General features: G+C 40.8%; 1 protein-coding gene across 2 annotated transcripts in view; it reads right to left on the reverse strand.

Annotated features, from left to right (window-relative positions):
* The window catches only part of HEG1 (heart development protein with EGF like domains 1), a 131,416-nt gene that overhangs the window by 74,073 nt on the left and 35,270 nt on the right, over positions 1-22,073 (reverse strand). For both annotated transcript variants that reach the window (XM_043993078.1, XM_043993079.1), the window contains exons 2-3: positions 5,811-6,104; positions 1,426-1,749 (exon numbers count right to left, since the gene is read on the reverse strand). In XM_043993078.1, the coding sequence (XP_043849013.1) occupies positions 1,426-1,749; positions 5,811-6,104 (618 nt within the window). The remainder of the gene's footprint in view (positions 1-1,425; positions 1,750-5,810; positions 6,105-22,073) is intronic.

Below are 22,073 nucleotides of genomic sequence, written 5' to 3' on the forward strand. Positions count from 1 at the left end.
ATTTCTTTTAGACCCACTGCCTGAGCTGTCCTTTGAGAGCCTATGGACATGTTTATTAATAATAACAATAACTATTTTAAATAGATGTAATAAACTATATTAACAGCTTATTGATAATAATAACAACAGCATTTACATAACACTTTAAAGCTTGCAAAGGGCTTTACAAATATCTCATTTGATCCTCACAACAACTCTGGGAGCTAAGTGGTCTTATTATCCCCATTTTACAGATGAGGAAACTGAGGCAGACAGAGGTTAAAAGTGACTTGTTCAGGACCACATAGCTACAAAGTGTCTGAGGTTGTATTTGAACTCAGATCTTCCTGATCAGACCTGACTCACTATCGACTTTGGCACCTAGCAATAACTTGTGCAAAACTTGTACAAAAAGAAAAAGGGGGAAGGAGAGAGGGAATGGATTTCAACTTGGGAGCCCTAGGTTCAAGTCCCAGACACTAATTGTAAGACCTTGGGAAAGTCACTAAGTCTCTTCCAAAAAACGGTAACTTGTTTATTCAGGGTAGCCAGAAAGATACAACTTCTATAGGTTTTATCCTAGACTCTATCCCACCTGTACTTTCTTTTTTCTTTTTGTTTTTTTTTTTTCCCACCTGTACTTTCAAGACTAAAATAATAGCAGATACAATGGAAAGAACACAAAATTTGGAGCCTTGTGGCCTGGGTTCAAATCCCTGCTCTTGCACTTGCAACTTTTATGACCTTGAGCAAGTCACTCCTCTTTCTGGGTCCATGTTTCCTCATCTGTATAATGAGAAGGTTGGGTTGTATGAGCTCCAAGTCCCTTCCAACTAAGATCCTATCTATCTCTAACTCTGAGATCCTATGATGTTGTCTTGTGCAAGGCATTGTGGTTGTTGAAGAGGATATGAACCCAGATCTCCCCCAATGTCACCACCCCTCTTAAAATGACACATGCTGGGGGCAGCTAGGTGGCACAGTGGATAAAAGCACAGGCCCTGGATTCAGGAGTACCTGAGTTCAAATCCAGTCTCAGATACTTGACACTTACTAGGTGTGTGGCCCTGGGCAAGTCACTTAACCCCCATTGCCCTGCCCCCCTCCAAATGACACACACTACTGCTTTGTGGTTAATACTTCTTTGCAACCAGAGGCATGCTGAAGCCAACTCAAATTGGCTTGCAAAGACACAACTGCTAAATATTAGTGTAGAGACACTTTGGAAATCAACAAAGGTCAACTAATCATGATTAGATTGACTACTTTGTTGAATGGCTTTTAAAAATGATGGAGAAAATTGTTAATAATGCACATTAAACTTATTGGGCATTTGAGTAGTCCAAGAAGGCTTCATGGGGTCTTGAGTCCAGTCTTAAGTGGAGCCTATAGGGATCAGGTTTGGAGAAGTGGTGAGGGTGCTTTGTGACTACAGTAAATACTCACATGAAGACTTGTTTGAGGGGGGTCGGTAAGTTGGCATCCTGGAGAAATGTGGCCGTGGAAGTTTTGTGTGATTTCTACCCAGGGAGAAGATATTTGGTCCTTCAGTCTCCAATACAGAAGTTGAAGGATGCATCAAACTGGAAGGAGTGGACGTTTCGGTGGACGGAATAGGTCCTTCCGGGCCTTCTATGGAGGGAGTGATGTTAGTTAGAGACCTGAACGTCCTCCCTTTTCCCTTAGTCAGGAAGTCAGAGATGGTCACAGAGGTGGAGCTCCTCCCTTCTGACTCTGAACTGTTAGATGCCTGATGGAAGCTTTCTGGGGCTGAAATCAGATAAGGAAAAATTAAAATTTCAGCATCTTACCACAACTCCATAAATGTCCTAATTAGATTGGGGGGGGGATTTTTTTTATTATGAACTAAATAATCAACAAGCACAAACATATACAAAGAAGAACAAAGAGAATTGTGTTATGAAACAATAAATTTCTGTTGCACATTTATCTTTTAAAAGTGTATTTATTAGCAAAGTCGTAACAGAATTTCCCTTTTGTATCCCTTCTGAACCTCCTTTTGTTTTCTTCCATGTATTTTAATTTCTTTTTAATTAACTGGCTTCCAGTCATGGGCTATATTTGGGGCCACAAGGCTCAAAATTTGAAATAACAAAGAGCCCCCAAAGTGGCTTCTGATCCAGAAAAGTTGATGACTCAGTGGGTCTTTTAAAAGGAGGAGGGAAGGGGGCAGATAGGTGGTGCAGTGGATAAGGCACCAGCCTTGGAATCAGAAAGACCTGAGTTCAAACCCAGCCTCAGACACTTACTAGCTGTGTGACCCTGGGCAAGTCACTTAACCCCCACTGCCCTGAAAAAAAGAAAAAAGAAAAAAAAAAAGGAGGAGGGAATATCTGGCTGGGCCCTCTCAGCAGCTGTTCTCCAGGTGACATCATGTGATTCCAGTGAGGGGTGGAGAATGATGGTCCTTTCCTATCCCAGCATCCTGGAAGACCCTGCCGCTCTGCTCCCCACACAAAATATGGGAAGCTCACCAGGATATCAACTCACCAGGAGATAAATACTGCCTTATATCCTGGTGAGGTTTAATTAATTAGCCTACCTGATACTAAAAGCAAAATGAAAAGTTTTACTGAATTCTGTTCATTTGCTTAGTCTATTAACATACCCAATTGTATGTCCCATATCCTATATAGGATACCCCTATTACTTCACCCTTTGAGGAACCCTTTAGACTTTTGAGCTACAATTTTTAATATAATTAGCATTATCCTTGAAGACATTTGGGTGGGGGATTTGTTAATGAGCCTATTAGAATTGCAAACGTAATCACTGTAATTAGAGGTCAGGCTTCCCTCCACAAACCTTAATGGCTGAGCAGAGAGGTCTCTCACTTTCTCAGTGTTAGAAAAACATAACCGGGCCCCTACCCAGGATTTTATTTTTCTAGTCCTTCATCCATATCCTGTATGTCAAGGGGTTCTTAACCTGAGCTTGTGAACTGTCAGTAGTTTGATAACTGTATTTCACTAGAATTGATTTTCATGTGTAATTCCTAGGTGTTTACACGTGTAAAAAACGATTCTGGCGAGGGGGCTATGGGTTCCGCTGGCCTAGAAAGGCGACTCACGGCACAAATACCCTTGCTCTATGAGTTTGTGAGAAAATGCTCCGGAAACCTTCAGCGCTGATCCAACAGGAGCTAGGGATGCAGGTGCCGGCCCGTGGGCTCTGGCCACACAGCGACCACCAGACCAGCCACCTGGGACTCACCGGGATGGAGTGAGCAAGAGTCCCGCCTTCCACAGCAACCCGGTGCACTCATGAATTAGATTAACTATTTCAAAGAGTGTCTTTTTCAGTGACTACCCACTGCTTCTAGTTCTATCTAGGACCTAATGAAATTAATTTCTCTCTCTGTTTCTTTGTCTCTCTGTCTCTCTGTGTGTCTCTGTCTCTCTCCCGGTTCTTTCTCTGTCTATTCTGTCTCTCCCTTCCTCTGTCTCTGTCTCTTTCTCCTTCTCTTTGTCTCTCTCTCCCTTCCTCTGTCTTTGTCTTTCTCTCTTTATCTTTCTCTGTCTTTCTCTTTCCTTCTTTCCATCTCTCTCTCCTTCTCTCTGTCTCTGTCTCTCTCTGTCTTTCTATTTTTTGGGGGGTCTTTTTGTTTTTTGCGGGGCAATTGGGGTTAAGTGACTTGCCCAGGGTCACACAGCTAGTAAGTGTTAAGTGTCTGAGGCCGGATTTGAACTCAGGTACTCCTGAATCCAGGGCCAGTGCTCTATCCACTTCACCACCTAGCTGACCCTCTCTCTGTCTTTCTGTCTCTCTGTTTTGGTCTCTCTGTCAATCATATCTTTCTTTCCATATACATGTATATATAATACATGTATATATATATGTATATGCTACATTTGTCTATATTCATATATGTGGAAAGAGAGAATAAGAACAAGACAGAAAGACAGAGACTAGACTTTCAAATACAGGTATTGTGCTCCTCACCCTTACTGCTTTCCCCAAATCTCCTTTTCCCAAGATAAACATCCCCAATTCCTTCAACAGATCCTCACAGGACATGCCTTCTTCTGAACACTCTCTAGTTTATAAATGTCATTTCTAAATCATGTGTTCATCATCAGGCTACTCTCCTCACTGTCCTACAAACATGTCACATTCCTCACTCATCATTGGTCCTCTTGGAGAATGACAGACTAATAACAACAGCTCCTCATTACCACTTCTGTACCTTTATTTATGCATCCCTTCCTCCTACTTCTATTGCCACTGGATGCTTTTCCCATTCCTCTGTGCCTGTCCAAATCCTACCCATCATTCAGTGCTCCCTTGACAAAACTTTAAAAAAAAACCCCACCATCCATCAAGCTGTGTGGGTCACAGAACTTTGTGGCAATGTTCCCAGCAGCTAACATTTAAGCTGTCTTTAAGGGAAGAAAAAAAATCACTGAACATTCTTGGAAGCTTTCCCAGGTTGTCCACACTCTCCCATCTGGTCCCTCTGAGACCAAAAGAACATGTGGCAAGATGTCTCAATGTGGTTATGGTTATATACTGTCTATAGACTAGTGATTCTCCAACACTTATGCCCTCTTCATCAGTTTGAAATACCTAGTTCAGTTTAGTAGCACATGAATAAGGGGAAGTCAGTCATAGATTTTACCCTCATTTGAGCCAATCTTCAAAAGAGATCAGTTTAAATGTTCATATCTAAAAAACAAAGTGGATGAAAATGCTCATTACTGTAATCATGACATGAAACTGGACATGCATCCCATTGAGTTCATCTATCCATGTGTATATCTTAGATATTTCAGACAGAAAATGAATTGGATCCAAAGTTGAATAGAAGAAAAAAATCAGTTGGGATTACATTTCAGAAATGGTATAGGGCTTTTAATGATACCAGACTATTTGCTACCATAAAAATCATTCTCTTTAACAAAAGAATCTTGCTTCTGTCACTTAATAGTTATGTGACCCTAGGGAAGTCATTTAATCAATCTCAGTTTCTTATCTGTAAAAGGGGATAATCAAAACACTTATGTCACAAGGCCAATTTAATAATCAAACGAGATAAAGTGTATAAAGTACTTGTCAAGCCTTACAGAAATATGACACATTATTATTTTATTATTAATATTGTTTTTGTTGTTGCCATGGGTATCTGGCTGTGAACCATGAAGCATCATAACCCTCCCAAAAAATAAAATTTACAAGTGACCCAAAGGGCATGGGAAAATGCACAGTCTATAAGCAGGGTTACAGTGCATCACTTATGATGACTGTCACATGAGAAGTGGCATAAATGACATAATTAAGGACAAGTATGACCAAAAAAGAAAGTGCATCAAGAATCACAGACAATGGACTCCTTCCAAGCAACAATGGTATACTCAAGTTATCGAAAGAACAAAAGAATGGTTCCTAACACATTGGGCATATCCTTTTATTAAGGAAGGAAGCACTCAGCTACATGGTCCTACAATTACACCACTCCAACAGTGCAGATCACAATCCATCCACGCCTATCCCTCTTGTTCATACCCTTCTCTAAGTTCTTCCAAGGGGATCCGCCCATCATGTTGGGGAAGGGAGAGGGGAGGGTTTCTGTCTTCTTGGCATCTTGAGAATATGAGTAAGATTGCACGAGAGGAAAGAATGAAGGAATTACAGTCAGTATTGGTAGAGGGAGAACCACTATAAGATCATAGATCCACTTAAGTTTGGGCCAGTTTGCTTCATTGCTTCATGGCACTAAACCTGGAGGGGAAGATATTCCCTGCCCTTCCCCAAACCCTCCCCCTCCAAGTACCGTTTTTCACAGAACTCAAGCATATGCACCATGAACACACCTGAGGAGTTCTTCAGAGAGGACGGGGCAGAAGGTATCTCTGAAGAACGACCAAGGGATGGAGTAGCATTCATCCTACCATAGGAAGTCGTACCCCTTCTGGATTTTGATGTTTCCAGTGCCAGAGTGGTGCTTCCTGAGGCATCCAGTGGGGTCCTGTGGTTGCTGGAATTCTGAAACTTCTCAAGACCTTTGAGGACCACGGTTGAAATGTTTTTGTAACTGAGAGAAGAGGTGGTGAAATTTCCTCTTCGGGGCTCAGAACTTTTATCTGGCTTGTGGCTTTTCATGGCAGCTGAAAGAAGAAAAAATACTAAAATGAGAACTTTCTGGTTTCTGGAAGGTCAATAACATGAACTTTCAGAAAGATTACTGAAAGGAAACTCTGCTCACCAGCATTGGCTCCATATGAAAAAATTCCATCTCACATTTAATGCTGTAAGTGGCATAATGGATTAAGAGCTGGCTTCAGAGCTGGGAAGAGATAAGTCTTGTGACCTCAGGCAAGTCATCTAACCTGATTTGGGGGAAGGGGGACTTGAAGGGGAGGCTCAACTGCTCTATGGCCCAAAGGGTCACATAGAAGGGGTCATTCACACATTCTGATTCTCATGAGGAGAACAGAGGTGGGGACATTCAGCAGCAGAAAGAAGTTCGCTGAAGATCAGCTCAGAACTCAGTTTCCCAATCTGTCAAATGGGGGGGGGAGGTTGGACAAGATTCTGGGTCCAATAAATTCACTTCCATCTCTAGCATTCTGTGAGTCTACAATGAAATCAGTGTGGTAGAAAGACTTATTTGATGGCAGTGCATAGGACTGATAGGGTCATAGGGAAATAGATGCTTGGAGAACAGTTAGGAGGTTGCTGTCATGACACAGGACAAGCACCATGATGACAATGGTGGGAGTGGCAATGGTCTTGCAGTCAGAGGACCTGAGTTTGAATCTTACTATTGCCTCTTATTACCCATGTGACCTTGGCCAAGTTACCTACCCTCTCTGGGCCTCAGTGTTCTCATCTGTAAAAAGAGAGCATTGGACTTTAAGGTCCCTTCCAGATCTAAATCTGGGATTTTAGGATACTGTGATCCTTTAAGTGGTAATGGAGAAGAGAAGTTTTGAAGAGAGAATCAATAGGATTGATTGACTGATTAGAAATAATGGGTAAAGGAGGGGGGAAGGGTCAAAGATGACTCAGGTTTAATCTTGTTGATTTGTACTGCCAAAGGGACACACTAGCATCATCAACTCGGGTTTAAGAAAATAAAGATCCTGGGGCAGCTAGGTGGTGCAGTGGATGGAGCACTGGCCCTGGAGTCAGGAGTACCTGAGTTCAAACCTGGCCTCAGACACTTGACACTTACTAGCTGTGTGGCCCTGGGCAAGTCACTTAACCCCAATTGCCTCACTAAAAAAAAAAAAGAAAGAAAGAAAGAAAAAAGAAAAAGGAAACAAAGATCCTATTTGTGATGGAAGACTTGGACTGCTTAGCAAACAACCCAGTAAGATGTTATGAAGACCCGAGCCCCAGGAACTAACAAACATGACAAATCCTCCCCTGCAGAAAACAGGAATTCTAAAGCACTGTTGGTAAAGGCAAAGCTGGAACCATGTCCCCAAACTGACTAAATGTGCATTCCTTTTCACTCAGTGATACCTCCGTTTGGGGGACTAGACCATAAAAGACCTAGAAAGACGAGGATAAGAGACCATATTTACAAAAAGATCAATAGCTGCTCTCTTCTATTCCACTCTACTTATTTTTCTCTCTTTTTTTAATTGTACGTTTGAGAGGGAAAGCAAATAAATGCTCATAAAAATAAATAAAAGTAACAAAATAAGAGCACTTCATAGGAAAAAGTTTGGGCTTACAAAGCTTTAAGGAAATGGAGGAGGAAAGAGGCAGCCTGGTGCTAAGGCCTCATTAGACTAAAGGAGCCCATGGTCTATTCAGAACTATAGTGAAGAATGCCATTGATACAGCCCAAGGGCCTTCACTGGATTTATTCTTCACAGGGCCTGACAATCATATTTCAATCAGTCTCCGATCATAAGGTTGCATCTACGTAGCAAGCAAGAAGGAAAACAATGATCTGGCAACTATACAGTTAACCTAGTCAATGTAGAGAACCGTATCACCATGCTATTTACTAATACCTGTGTCCATTTAGTTGGTATTGTTCTAAGGAGGTTCAATTTCTGTATCGACCCCCTATCAACTCCAAAATGAAAAACTCATTTCTACAGCAACAGACTATACCTCCCCCTCCATCTAGGGACCTTGCGCATCTGCCCCATTTGTCTCAGGAGTACCTAGGTGAGCTAGTATAGCTGTTACAGTGAGACCCACCCACACTATTAGAAAAGCAAACCTAGGATATCTAGCTGATTCAACAGTTAAGCCAATTAATCAAAGAAATACCAAATCTTTCCTCTCCTGAATATTATGCAGACACAGGAATAGCTTAGACTGGGGAATTGAGCCAATCTATAACACAGGCCTTGCCTCACAGTGTGACTTAGCTAAATATCATATTTCTTATGGATGGGCCCAATATGATCTCAATACTATCTTTAGCTCCATCATACCCAAAGAAATTAATCAATTTTTAAAATAATGTAAATTTCCAAGAACAAAGCAGGGGTATAGATTTTAGCTTAACCTACAGAAAAATTTCCTGATAGTTAAAGCTTATCTAAAAATGAAATGATGCCTACCTTGTAAGGTACATATAAGGCATTGGAGGTCTTCCAGGACTGGATGCTCATTTGCTAGGAACATTACAAGGGAGTGGGGGGGTGCAGTGAGCAACATTTAGATATTCTTTGAGGCCCCTTCCAGCGCAATAATTCTGCACCATTTGCCAGTACCAACCTACCATGATTTCAGATTAACAAGTGTTAGAGAGAACTGGACAAAAAGAATATTATCTCTAGATTCTGTTAACTTTTATGATTCATCCCCATCCAAGCCAACCCACTGGCATTAGTAAAAAAGTACAGTGTCCATTTCGTCATTTTGAATAGTCAGTCATGAGTATTATGCTATTGTGCTAAGCACAATACAAATACAAAAAGGAAAAAAGTCCCTGCCCTCAAGGAGCTCATAATCTAATGAAGGAGACAACAAGCAAGCAAATATGTACATAAAAGCTATACATATAGGTTAAATAGGAAAAGAGGGAAGGCACTAGAATTTAGAGTAGTTGGGAAAGGCTTCTTGTAGAAGATGGGACTTTAGCTGAGGCTAAAAAAAAAGCCAGAAGAAAGAGAGCATTCCAGGAATAGCAGTCAATCAGAGAAAATGGCCAGAGAAGATTTGTTTCTGGAACGGTCTGGAGGTCAATGTCACTGGATTGAAAAACATGTGTCAGGGAGAAATATATAAGAAGACTGAAGGAAGAGGGGGATGAGGGAGGGTGGTTCTGAAGGGATCTGAATACTAGAGAATTTTGTACTTTATCCTATAGGTGATCAGAAGCCACTGAAGTTTAATATGGTCAGACCTGAGCTTTAGCAAAATCATTTTAGTGGCTAAATGAAGGATGGAATGGGGAGAGGCTGGAGTCAAGCCAGCCCACCAGCAGGCTATTGCAATAGTCCAGGCCTGAGGTGATGAGGGTTTGTACTTGAGGGATGTCAGTGTCAGGAAAGAAGGGGGCATATTCAGGAGATGTTGCAAAGGTTTAAACAACAGACCTTGAATATACAACTATATAACCCATACACCTGATCCTGGGGCTTAAAGCAAACCCAGTGTTGGAAAATTCAGATTCATACACACACACATAAAATCAGAAGTTATTGTTCACCTTGCAAAAAGTGTGTTTAGTTTTCAAACTGGTTTATAGTAAGATTCCTTTAACAAGCTCCTCTAGCAAATTTAGGATATGATTTAATTGACAAAAAATGTGGTTTACATAAAATTTTATCACAACACCTCCATTTTATATTGTGAGGGGCACGCACGCTGCTATAGGTCAGCTCATAAATGGGATGAGATCCAGTGTTTTTCTACCACAGAAAGCCTGCCATTTACAACGGTCTGCCCATTGTTGGCTGCATCCACAGTAAAGCCACTTTGGTCAGGAAAGGATGGCCTTTGAAATTAGTGTGGATGTTACAGAGCCTCAGAGTCTGGAGGAATCCCAGAGGACATTTGTCAGTCAATTAATATTTATTAAGAGCCTACTATGCTCCAGGCACTGAGCTAAGCACGAGGAAATACAAAGAGAAGCCAAAAACCAGAAACAAAATAATCCCTGCTCTCAAGGAGCTCCCAATCTAATGGAAGACCTCTCAGGCTCCTGGGTCCAATTAGAAGAAGGGGTTTGCTTTGTTATAGCACAGGAAACCTGTTAGCAAAGATACAGTAGCACACAGCTTCAGCCTGTAGAGATTTGGTCTCCCTTCTCCCCTTATGAAACACGTCCAGTCAGTGGGTCCAGGCAAGGTGATTTCCCCAACCCTTCTTAATCCAGTGCCTTCCTCTGTTAATTATTTCCTATTTATCCTGTACAGCATATAGTTTGCTTTGTATAAATTTGTTTGCATGTTGTTTCCTACCCCCACCTCCATTAAAGAACTATTTTTTGCCTCTTTTTGTACCCCCAGTGTTTAGCACAGTGCCTGGCACATGGTAGGTGCTTAATAAATGTTTATTAAATTGAATTCCATGTTCTCCAGTATCCACCAAATGTGAAAGGCCCATACTCCATGTGGGTGGGCCTTTATACACTTAGTTGCTTGAAGGGAATCAGAGGCCAGTCAGGTACCAGCTTAGCTTTGAAGCTTGTTAGGTGAGAAGATCAAGTTTCTACTGTATTGATTCTACAATATAATTGATATTATGCTGCATTGATTTTTATAACTGAGTCTGCATCTACCTAAAGCCATATTTCTATGTCCTTGAGTTGAGCTCAGGAATTCAACTTTCCCACTGAGTTGGTTTAAAGCTATAATTAAAAGAAAAGTTGTTTCTTTCATACCAGTAGCCTCTGGAATACTTCCAGAACATCTGTTTGTTTTCATTAAGCCCCACAAGTTAACTCGGTACCATGTCCAAAAGATATGTCATCTGTCCTTGTCTGTTCTTATGTAATTAGGGGAGTTTTTGTTTCTTCCAAGGAGACAGCAAGTCTGGTAGTTTTGATCCCTTAGCAAAGATTTTAAAAGGCAGATGAGTCTTATAAAGCAATTAATATTCTTTAATTGTCAGAGAGGGGTAGCTACTAGCTCCATGTGGGGGCTAGCCCATTTTCCTTAAAGTAACAAATCATGTTGTCCCCATTCCCATGATGCTGTCTACACTGTAACTAATTACACTGTCTTGATTATCTACCCAACTCTTTACCCAATTCTTTGTTCTCTTATACTTCCCAAAATTATATGAAGGCTAGTAAACCCTACCTCATGGTCTTTGGTTATTGAGGGGCCACTGACCGAGTTTATCAGTTATTGCTAGCTTAACTAATAAACTGATCATGCTCAGAATCTTGTCTCTAAGTTTACCTTAATTTTCAAATCTTACATGGGAGAAAATTGGTCCTCTCACACTCACCAACTAATCTTGGTCTAGCTTGCCTTCAACTTTATTCACAATCTTGGTCTCTCTCTCCTGGGTCTAATCTAATTTCCTAAAAGGTGACATCCCAAACTGACTATAATATAACATAGAGGGTCTGACCAAGGCAGGATATTGAAAGGATTCTCACCTTCTTTACTACTTTCCTCTTGACACTAGGCCCTTCAATTCCACAGACATTTATTAAAGCACCCACTATGTTCCAGGCACTGTGCTAAGCACTGGGACACAAAAAGAGGCTTTTTCTTAATGTCACCTAAAATTGTATTAGGTGTTTTTGTTTGGTTGGTTTTTGACAGTGTGGTCTAGCAGCTGGGTCAAGCAGTAGATAGAGCACTGGGGTCAGGAAGACCTGAGTTTAAATATAGCCTCAGGCACTTACTAGCTGTGTGACCCTGGGCTTTACACTTAACCCTGTCACCTCAGTTCCTCATCTGTAAAACGAGCTGGAAGAGGAAACGGCAAACCACTCCAGTATCTTTGCTAAGAAAACCCCAAATGGGTCATGAAAAGTTGGGCACAACTGAAGAATGACTGATCAACAATAACAGATGTATCCTAGGACTTAGCACAGGGTCTGAGACACGGAGTAAGCACTTCATAAATGCTTGCTAATTGCCCAATTGGAAATAAAGCTAACACTGAGAATCTGAGCAAAATTTGCACCAAACACAGTAATCAGCACTGGTACCATACGCTTCAATCCAAGCACATGGCATTCAGTAAATCACAACAGTGAAAAGTGATACGTACTATCACTAGCAATCACACTATATGGTTTTGCTTATGAATGGGTAAGAATTCAATAGGCAAAAATAGTGAAGACATTCTGAGCATAGGAAACAGGGAAAAAAAGGCAAGGAGATAGAAACTGCAGGGTTTATATGGATAAAGATTCCCCGTATGGTTTATGGTAGTGGTAAGAGACTGCATAAGATTTTCCTGGAGGGGCAGCTAGGTGGCGCAGTGGAGAGAGCACCGGCCCTGGAGTCAGGAGGACCTGAGTTCAAATCCGGCCTCAGACACTTAACACTTACTAGCTGTGTGACCCTGGGCAAGTCACTTAACCCCAATTGCCTCACCAAAAAAAAAAAGAGAGAGATTTTCCTGGGAAGAGGCAGTAGCACCTGATTACAGAGGGAAAGGACTATCTGGTGGACAGAACATACCTATATATCCAAAACACACAAAGCAAAAAGAGACAAGGGGGAAAAGTCAAGGACTACGTCTACAAATGTAGCTCTAGGCCAACTAAGTCATCGTAATAAAGCAGACTGGACTCTAGGATCAGGGAGGACCCCTGGGGAAGGACAGTCCCTCTGAGAACACTAAGGCACTGTTTGCAAATGACAGTTTCAGGGTGAAGTCAGTTGTGCCCTTCTGGACCTCAGGCTGCATCATCCATCCAACCTTGGGCAAAATGATCAAGTAGGTAAAAGCTGTTCCTGATTTTTTTCCATTCAGAGGCTCCTCTTCCCAAGGTACCCAGCACTCTCATAAAGCCCTGGGTCCTTCCATAGTGACACAGAGGGTGGGAAAAGTGTCACAGGACCCAGGTTCAAATCCCAGTTGTATCCCATACTAGCTGTGTGACTTGGGCTAGTGGATTCACGTCTCTGGACCTAAGTCCAGAGTCAATTTTAAGTGGGGAGGGAGGGTGTTGGACTAGATGGATTCTGAGATCCTTTCCCCCTCTAGCTTTATGCTCCTTGGTCTAGAATTCACTAACATTCATTAATGGCCCTGTGCTAAATGCTGGGGATACAAGAAGAGGCAAAAGATAGTCCCTGCCTTCAAGGAGCTTACAATCTCATGGGGGAGACAGCATGCAAACAAGTCTATAGAAAGCAAGCTATATACTGCATAAATGGAATGATTCTGCCTATGTTCCGCTCTGTTAGTGATGAAGACCTGAGTATTAAGGGAGGTTTTCTTTCTTTTTTTTTTTTCCTGAGAAAGAAAAATCTGCTACTTTATCTGTAGCAGAGTTATAGGATCTGGGTCCAGAATAAACATAAAATTCCAGGGGATTTTTGCAGTTACTTGATCTGCTACTTCCAGGCAACCCTGAGATCAGGGTGAAAGGGGTTTTTTTGTTTTGTTTTGTTTTGTTTTTATTCAAGCACATAATAAGAGCCAATTGTAGACACAGACATGAGCTGTTCTCTTCCTATATGAAGGTAACCTTGCTGACCCCTAGCAAAGTAGGGCAAGTGCTTTGGTGTTCAGCCAGGATTCTGTGACCCCCTCCTCCATGGCCTCCACTGTTGGGGGGAATGAAAGGAAGAAAGCTGACATCAAAGTCCCTGATCAGCATCAGAGAAGAGATATTGTTGCCTGTACTCTTCCTCCCTACTGGGAATTCTGAAAAGAAGTTCTGAGATTCCACCTCATACCCTTTATTTGTTTTGTTTTGTTTTGTTTTTATTTTTTGTGGGGCAATGGGGGTTAAGTGACTTGCCCAGGGTCACACAGCTAGTAAGTGTCAAGTGTCTGAGGCCACATCTGAACTCAGGTCCTCCTGAATCCAGGGCCAGCGTTCTATCCACTGTGCCACCTAGCTGTCCCACCTCATACCCTTTATATTAGCAAAGATGACAAAAAAAAAAATGATCAATGTTGGAGAAACTGTGGGAAAACAGGCACATCTATGCATTATGGGTGGACCTGTGAATAGGCACAAACAACTATGGAAAGGAATTTGGAATTATATACAAAAAGGTTACTTAAAGAGTAACCTGCTATGCCACAGGTAGGCCTATACCCAAGAGATCAAAGAAAGAAGAAAAGGTTTTATATGTACAAAAATATTTATAGCCACAAAACCCTGAAAACTAAAAGCATGCCCAACATTTGAGGAATAGTTGAGTAAGTTGTAGCTATGACAGAATACTATTGTATTGTAAGAAATGAGGAAGTGGGAGCAGCTACGTGGCACAGTGGATAAAGCACCGGCTCTGGATTCAGGAGGACCTGAGTTCAAATCCAGCTTCAGACACTTGACACTTAACTAGCTGTGTGACCCTGGGCAAGTCACTTAACCCCCATTGCCCCACAAAAAAAAAAAAAGAAAGAAAGAAAAGGAAAGAAATGAGGAAATAGATGATTTCAAAGAAACATGGAAAAACTTAAGTAAACTGATGCAGAATGAAATGAGCAAAACCAGGGGGCAACTAGGTGGCACAGTGGATAGAGCACTGGACCTGGATTCAAAAGGACCTGAGTTCAAATCCAGCCTCAGACACTTGACATTTACTAGCTGTGTGACCCTGGGCAAGTCACTTAACCCCCACTGCCCCACAAAAAAACCCCAAACAAAAACAGAAAAAGAAAAAAGAAATAAAAAAAAGAAATGAGCAAAACCAGGAGTACAATTTATACTATAACATCAATATTATGAAAGAGAACAATTTTGGAAGCTTTTATAAACTGATGAAGAATGAATTGAGAAGAACCAAGAGAATAATTTATATAGGAAAAGCAATACTATAAAGATAACCAACTCTGAAAAACTTAGGAACTCTGACTAACACAATGATCAACCATAAATCCAAAGGATTCACCATAAAACATGCTACCCACTTCCAGACAGTAAACTGACAGACTCAGAGAGCAGACTGAAGCATATTTTCTTTTCTTTTTCTTTCTATTTTTTTGATATGGCTAATGTGGAAATTTGTTTTGTGTGACTATATATATTTGTAAGATTTTGGCTTGGTTGGTTTTGGCCTTCTCAATGAAAAGTATGGGGAGGGAGAGATTTAAGAACTGAAAATTCATTAAAATTGAGTTATTAGGAAAAAATAAAAATAAAATAATGGAAAAATCAAGAGAAAAAGAAAAAAACAAAGCCTTCTGGTGAAAAAAGAACTGTCAGAAGCTAGCATTCTTAGGAGGGCAGCAACAAACAAGCAATTTTACTAAGCAAGATGTGAGGAAAAGGAGGATACCAAGGGAATTGTGCCAGGAGAATTTATAGGGCATGGGCAAGTTTTATACGACTGCCCAGGGCAATCCTTAAATGTAAGTGATATAAATTTAAGCTGATCTTTCTGCTTAAGGAATACTTCTTTTCACTCTAGCTTCTTAGAGACGATAAAGGGTTCCTAGAGAGACTTGTAATGTGTTCCAAATCTCAAGGACCAGGGTATTGGAAGAAGTTTCAGATTAACCATGAAACTACAGTTAATTAAATAATCTTTGTGGAACTTCAGAGACCAGAGTTGGGCGAATGTTATCCCAGTTTTCAAAAGGGGGGGGGGAAAGGCAGATTCCAGAAATGATTGAACTTCAAGAAATCCCCAGAAATATTTCACAATGTATTGCTACTTATTTTTTGAGGATCTAAGCTTTTATTCTGTAAGAAAGGCTCGATTTCAACCTGGGGAGGGACTTTGAAAAAGGACCAAAAATGCTGAGAGACAGTGTGATGCAGTGGATAGGATACTGGTCTGGAATCCCAAAGACCTGAGCTTAAACCTAGCCTTTGCTACCTGTGTGACACTGTGCAAGTCACTTAATCTCTCTGTGCTTTAGGTTGCTCATTACTCAATAAAATGTTTGGGCTTGTGGTTCTTCACTCCAAGGTCCATTATAATTCCAAATCAATGATCCCATATTTTTCTTTTTTAAAAAAAGTTTTATTAATGCTTTTTCCCATTGCTGATTATTTCCCAGTAACAAGTCCCACAACAGAACCCATCCTTGCAGTGTAAAAGTTAAGCAAAACAAGTCAACCCCTCAACTGTGTCTGATAGCATATTCCCTATTCGGTTCCTGTAACCCACCACCTCTCTCCTGAGAGGAGAGAGGCATGTTTCATCAGCATTTCTCTAGAGTCAAGATTGGTCATTGTATAAGCCTAAATTATGATGTCAAGAATGGAGCAAAAAAATGATCAAACTATGACTGACTTAGCTTTTCTCAGCAATACAATGACCCAAAACAATCCAAAAAGACTCATGATGGAAAATGCTCTCCACATGCTGAGAAAGAACTATGGAGTCTGAATGCAGATGGAAGCACTATTTTCACCTTTTTTTTGCTTCTTGTCACTTTTCCCTTTTGTTCTGTTTCTTTTTTCATATGACTAAATGTGGAAATATGTTTACACGATTACACATGTATAACCTAATTTTTTTTTAAAGAGTGAAGCATAAAAAGTGGTAAGACTTTGGAGGAAAAAGAGACTAGGAGATCATTCCTCTGTGAATTCAATAAAAAAAAATAAAGAAACCTCAACCATCTGATAATAATTCCCCTGATGGCAAAGATGGAAAAATGTGTTTTGGATGACAGTATAACTCAGTGAATTCAGCACTGATTGAACAGCTGTACTGAAAACATCTTGATTTTTAAAAATCAAGGAAAAAAGTCCTGGGCTGGTGCAGGGGTTTGGGGGAGGATAGCATAAGTCCAATGCCAATTCAACAAGTTGAACTGGCAGCCAAAATTCCCACTATGATCTCGGGCTCTGTTGCTTCCTTTGATCTTCTCAGAGTCCCAATGTATGCTGACCTGGGCAGACTGCATTTTAGCCATTGTGTTCAGTTTGGAGCATCATATTGTAAAAGGGTTCCTGACATGCCAGGACATATCTGGAGAAAGGTGACCAAGATTGTAAGAGGACTCTCTAAACCAGGGGATCTTGAAATTTGGGCTTTGTGAACTTCTTTATTTACATTTTGACAACCAGATTTCCATAGAATGAGGTTTCCATTGTAATCCCATGTATTTTAGGTTATGTACTGAAGAACATGATTCCGGGAAGGGGGCAGTAGGCTAATTCATGAGATCGCCAAAGGGGGTTCAGGACACAAAAAAAAGGTAAAGAAGCCCTCCCTGCCCCAAAGTGTTATGCAACAAAGAGTCCTCATTATCCTATAAAGGAGATTATTTAGGGGAAATATAACACATGTTTCTAAATATTCAAAGGGTGTCAAGTGGAAGAGGGATTACAGAACCACAGGTTCATAGAGCTAGGGCTAGAAGGGACCATCTTATCTCACCCCTTCATTTTACAGATGAGGGAACAGAGGCTCCCAAGAGAGATGAAATTGACTTGATTTATTCTGTGGGGCTCCAGGGAGCGGACCAAGGATCAATGGACACAAATGATAAAGATGTAGTTTCGGCTCAATGTAAGGGGGCCTAACAACTGGTGCTGTCTCAAAATGAATGGACTGCTTTTTGGGGGGTGGTGAGCACCCCCTCAATGGAATTATTTAAGCAGAGTTTGGATGACCATATGTCAGGGATCATAAATCACACTTAGAGACAGAAAGGTCATGAGGACACTTTGGCCCTAAGAGGTTAAATGATTTCACTGGGGTTACACAGTGGCAAATCTAAACAGTAGCAAGTACCTCTAGATTTTGTCTTCCAACAACTTTAATGTTATGGAAGGGATTCCTACTTGCATATCTTCCCTTTGACACTACCTGTGTGACCTTGGGCAATTTGCTTTAATTCTCTGGGTCTCAGTTTCTTCATCTGTAAAATAAGAGATTTAGACTAGATGGTCTTTGAGGTCCTTTCCAGTCATTGTTAAATGCCTACTGCATACAGAGCACTGGTCTAGGAGCTGAGGATTTCACAAAGTTTGGAGGTGCCGTATTCCCTGTTTTTTCAATGTTTTCCCTCTAGAAGGATGAGGCACAAACAAAAACAGGTGTGCCCTCTTCCAAGTGGAAAGATGGAAATGAGAAAGGACAATCTTGGTCATGGGGAGAAAAGGGAAAATAAACTCCTGAACAGAGGATCCGCATTAGGGGAATTTGACTCTTTCCTGCCTCTCTGACTTCAGGTCCTTCCCACTGCAGAAATTATTTTCTGTTCATATGTCCCCCATCCCCCAAGGGGAACCAGCCACTATGATTTCAACCTCACTTTCTCATCAACTCTAATCTAAGGCTCCAAACTGACTTGCTTGCTGCTTCTTTAAAAGGTTCCAATTTTGCAGGTATCTTTGGAGCTGGAAAATATCATTCCTCCCTAGGAGTTCTCAGCTTTTTGTGTCAGCCCCTCACTTCCCCTCACATTATGAATGCAGATTAAATTAACAGGACAATTTGAGTACGGAATTTTTTTTTTCAAGTTGACAACTTCCATGTCTGCAGCATTTAATGTGCCAAGACATCTGTTTGTACACCAGTATTATCAGGGATGTTAGCACAGACTGGGAATAGGATGTCCTAATTAGCAGCTGCTCAGAGGAAACCTCCTTGCCACCCCTCAATGATTTGGGGGTTTTTTAACTTGCATTGTTTTTGAGCTGTGGAGTGGGTGTGTACAGGGAGTGCATGGTGTCATCCAAAGAGACAATTTCCTCCCAGAGGGCCCACCCCCACCCCTACAGTGTAGCAAGGAGTCAATCAAATTTTGTGGCTGAAAAACACACCAAGTGCTGCCAATTAATGATCTAATGTTTGGTGTGGGGAGAGGGGGAAGGCTGAGAAAAGAATCTTCTTTCATCCCCCGTCAGCATAATAGCTAGCATTTTTAATAATAGCAAGCATTGATACAGTGCTTGAAGGTTTTCAAAGACCTTTGCCTTTATAATCTCATTGGGATCCTCAGAATAACCCTGTATGGCAGGTGATATTTTTTTTTCCATTTTACAGATAAGGAAACTATGGCTAGGTGGAGTTAAGTGACTCACAGAGCTACTACATATCTGGGACAGGATTTGAACCCAGGTCCTCCTGACTTAAAGACTCTCTTTATCATAGCCGCCTAATTGTTAGTAGTGGTGGTAGTGATTTAATTATTGTTCACAGAGCAAGAGCAAGAGGTAGACAAGGCATGGGAGACTCACTTGCCTTACTCACATTTCACATTCCCTACAGCTTCCCATCAAATCTTACCTAGAATCAAAGCTAAAATCATGAATCTAAAAAGAACTTTAGATATCATATAATCCAGGGGTTATTAACCTTTTTGAGTGTGTCACAGACCCCTTTGTCAGTCTGGGAAAGCCTCTGGATACCTACTGTGAATCATATTCTTAAATTCATAAAATAAAATACATAGGAACACAAAGAAAACTACCTACTGTGAATCATATTCTTAAATTCATAAAATAAAATACATAGGAACACAAAGAAAACTAATTATATTGCAATCCAATTGTCGAAATAATTTTTAATGTAATATAATACTATATCTAGTGCTGGAACTAATAACTATAGCAATTTAGAAGTAGCAATAAACTTTTTTTTTTGGGCAGGGTAATGGGAGTTAAGTGACTTGCCCAGGGTCACACAACTAGTAAGTGTCTGAGGCCGAATTTAAACTCAGGTACTCCTGGTGCTTTATCTACTGTGCCACCTAGCTGCCCCAAGATGTAGCAATAAACATAAATCACATTTCAAAGTATGTGCAACAACTATTATATAAAATGAAAATATTTGTGATTTCTACTGGTGGCCAAGTCACATGTACTACTACTTCTATAGCGGTTGGCTAAATTTCAGTTAATGAAATTCAATGAAAGGAAAGATCATTTTCATTCAGAGGTCAATGAAAATAAAGATGTAAAATTTTTCCCCCAACCAAGTTCACAGATCCCCCATCTAACAGGGACCCCTCCATAGAAGGACCCCAGGTTAAGAATGCCTGCTCTAATCCAATTTCTTAATTTTCCAGATGAAGACAGTAAGGCACAGATGGGAAAGGGAACTTCCTGAGGGCCTCCTCACCCTGTATCCCATAGTCCATTCCATCCCATAGGGTGCTCTTTTCTGCTTTCCAGAGGAACAGCGGACAGATCTGATAAACAAATCCCTTCTAATGTGTTAAGGGTGCTAATCTCTCTCTTCTTTCCCTCCCTGGTGATATAAGCATGTTATACTGGGAGTCTTCTGTCTGACCATGGCTAAATTAGCATCTGGCTAAATGTTGGGAATTTTAGGCACGATGGTGAACCGGTAGAATATTTCTGGTCAGCTAGGGCCTTGTGGGGGCCCCTCAAATCACACTGTGCAGGCAGCCGCCTACTCGGCTCCGCCGCTATGGTGTGTTTTGAAACTCTGCTGCGGATGTAATGATTCTGGGTGGAGAACGTTTGAGAGCCAAGTGAGTTTGTGTGAACAAAAGCCTCAGCCCTCAATCTGGACTGTCCAGGGCTCTCTGGGATTCTAGTTTCCTTCCTTGTTCTTACCCCCAGAAAGAAGCAATGCTGTGAAAAGTCAAGAATGTGGAATGATTGGAGACTTGGGGCTTTATTCTCTGATTGAAAAAAAATACATACGCTCCTGGAGCAGTTTCTAAAAATGTCAAGTTCAAAGTTTACTAGGAGGCTTTATCAATCAAGCAACAAACATTTATTACATACCTACTGTGTGCCCACTTTGTTCCTGCCCTATGTCCTCTCTCCATCTTAGAGTGCCCACCGCTTCTGTATTGTTCCTAGGGAGCAGTGAACATCCTGACAAAAATTAGGGGTTCTTTTCCAGAGTGGGAATAAGGGGAAAGAGCTAGATGAAGGCAACATTCTCTCTAGAGGGTCACGTGGAAAGAGTCCTTGGTTTGAAGTCAGAGAACCTGGCTTAGAATTACAGCTCTAATTACTGCCTTACTGTCCCTTATCATGTGTGATCACAGCTAAATGACTTCATCTTTCTGGCCCTCCATTTCCTCCTCTCTAAAGAGAAGGAATTGAAGTTCTAAGGTCTCTTCCAGCTCTGTCTGTGATCCCATGATCCTCTGACCTGGGTTAGAATCCAAACTTTACCAACTCTGTGACCTTGAAACACTTGTGTTCCCTCTGTGGGCCTTAAACACCTCATCTATAAAATAAGGAGGTTGGACCAGGTGACCCCCAAACATCCCTTCCAGCACATATCATTCCTTTGATCCCAAGCTTCTGTCAAGGGGGTTACCAGGAGTAATCAGAAGCACTTATTAGCCCCTTTCTTCTGAGCCTGCTTGGCTAATAAGGAAGGAATGACTGTATAAATGTCAGCTACTGAAAGGGGAACTCAAGTATTTATGTTTAATGTGAAGTTAGTTTCTTGGAACTATATACATATACCTATATGCGTGCACATGCATATATACACATATACATATAATATGCATTTTATATAGATATTTTATTATATGAAAACAATATATTTATATATTATAATATATTACACATACTGTATGTTTGTTTTATATTTGTGTACACACATGTATAATTATATATATACACACATATATACACATATGTATATAGTTTCTTATATGTGTATGTGTAGATATGTATAGTTTTATACACATATGTATGTGTATATATATACATAAAGAAAAAGAGAAAGATTATTAATTTTTTTTTGGTGAGGCAATTGGGGTTAAGTGACTAAGTTAAGTGTTAAGGTTAAGTGGTAAGTGTCTGAGGTTGGATTTGAACTCAGGTCCTCCTGAATCCAGGGCCAGTGCTTCATCCATTACGCCACCTAGCTGCCCAAAGACATGTCCTTTCTTTCTTTCTTTCTTTCTTTCTTTCTTTCTTTCTTTCTTTCTTTCTTTCTTTCTTTCTTTCTTTCTTTTTATTTATTTTATTCACTTCATTCCTTTCTTGTTTATTTATTTATTTATGGGGGGGCTTGGGGGGGTTTGCAGGGCAATGAGGGTTAAGTGACTTGCTCAGGGTCACACAGGTAGTAATTGTTAAGTGTCTGAGGCTAGATTTGAAC

Source organism: Dromiciops gliroides, chromosome 3 (genome assembly GCF_019393635.1).
Source record: "Dromiciops gliroides isolate mDroGli1 chromosome 3, mDroGli1.pri, whole genome shotgun sequence".
Classification (NCBI taxonomy): Eukaryota; Metazoa; Chordata; class Mammalia; order Microbiotheria; family Microbiotheriidae; genus Dromiciops; species Dromiciops gliroides.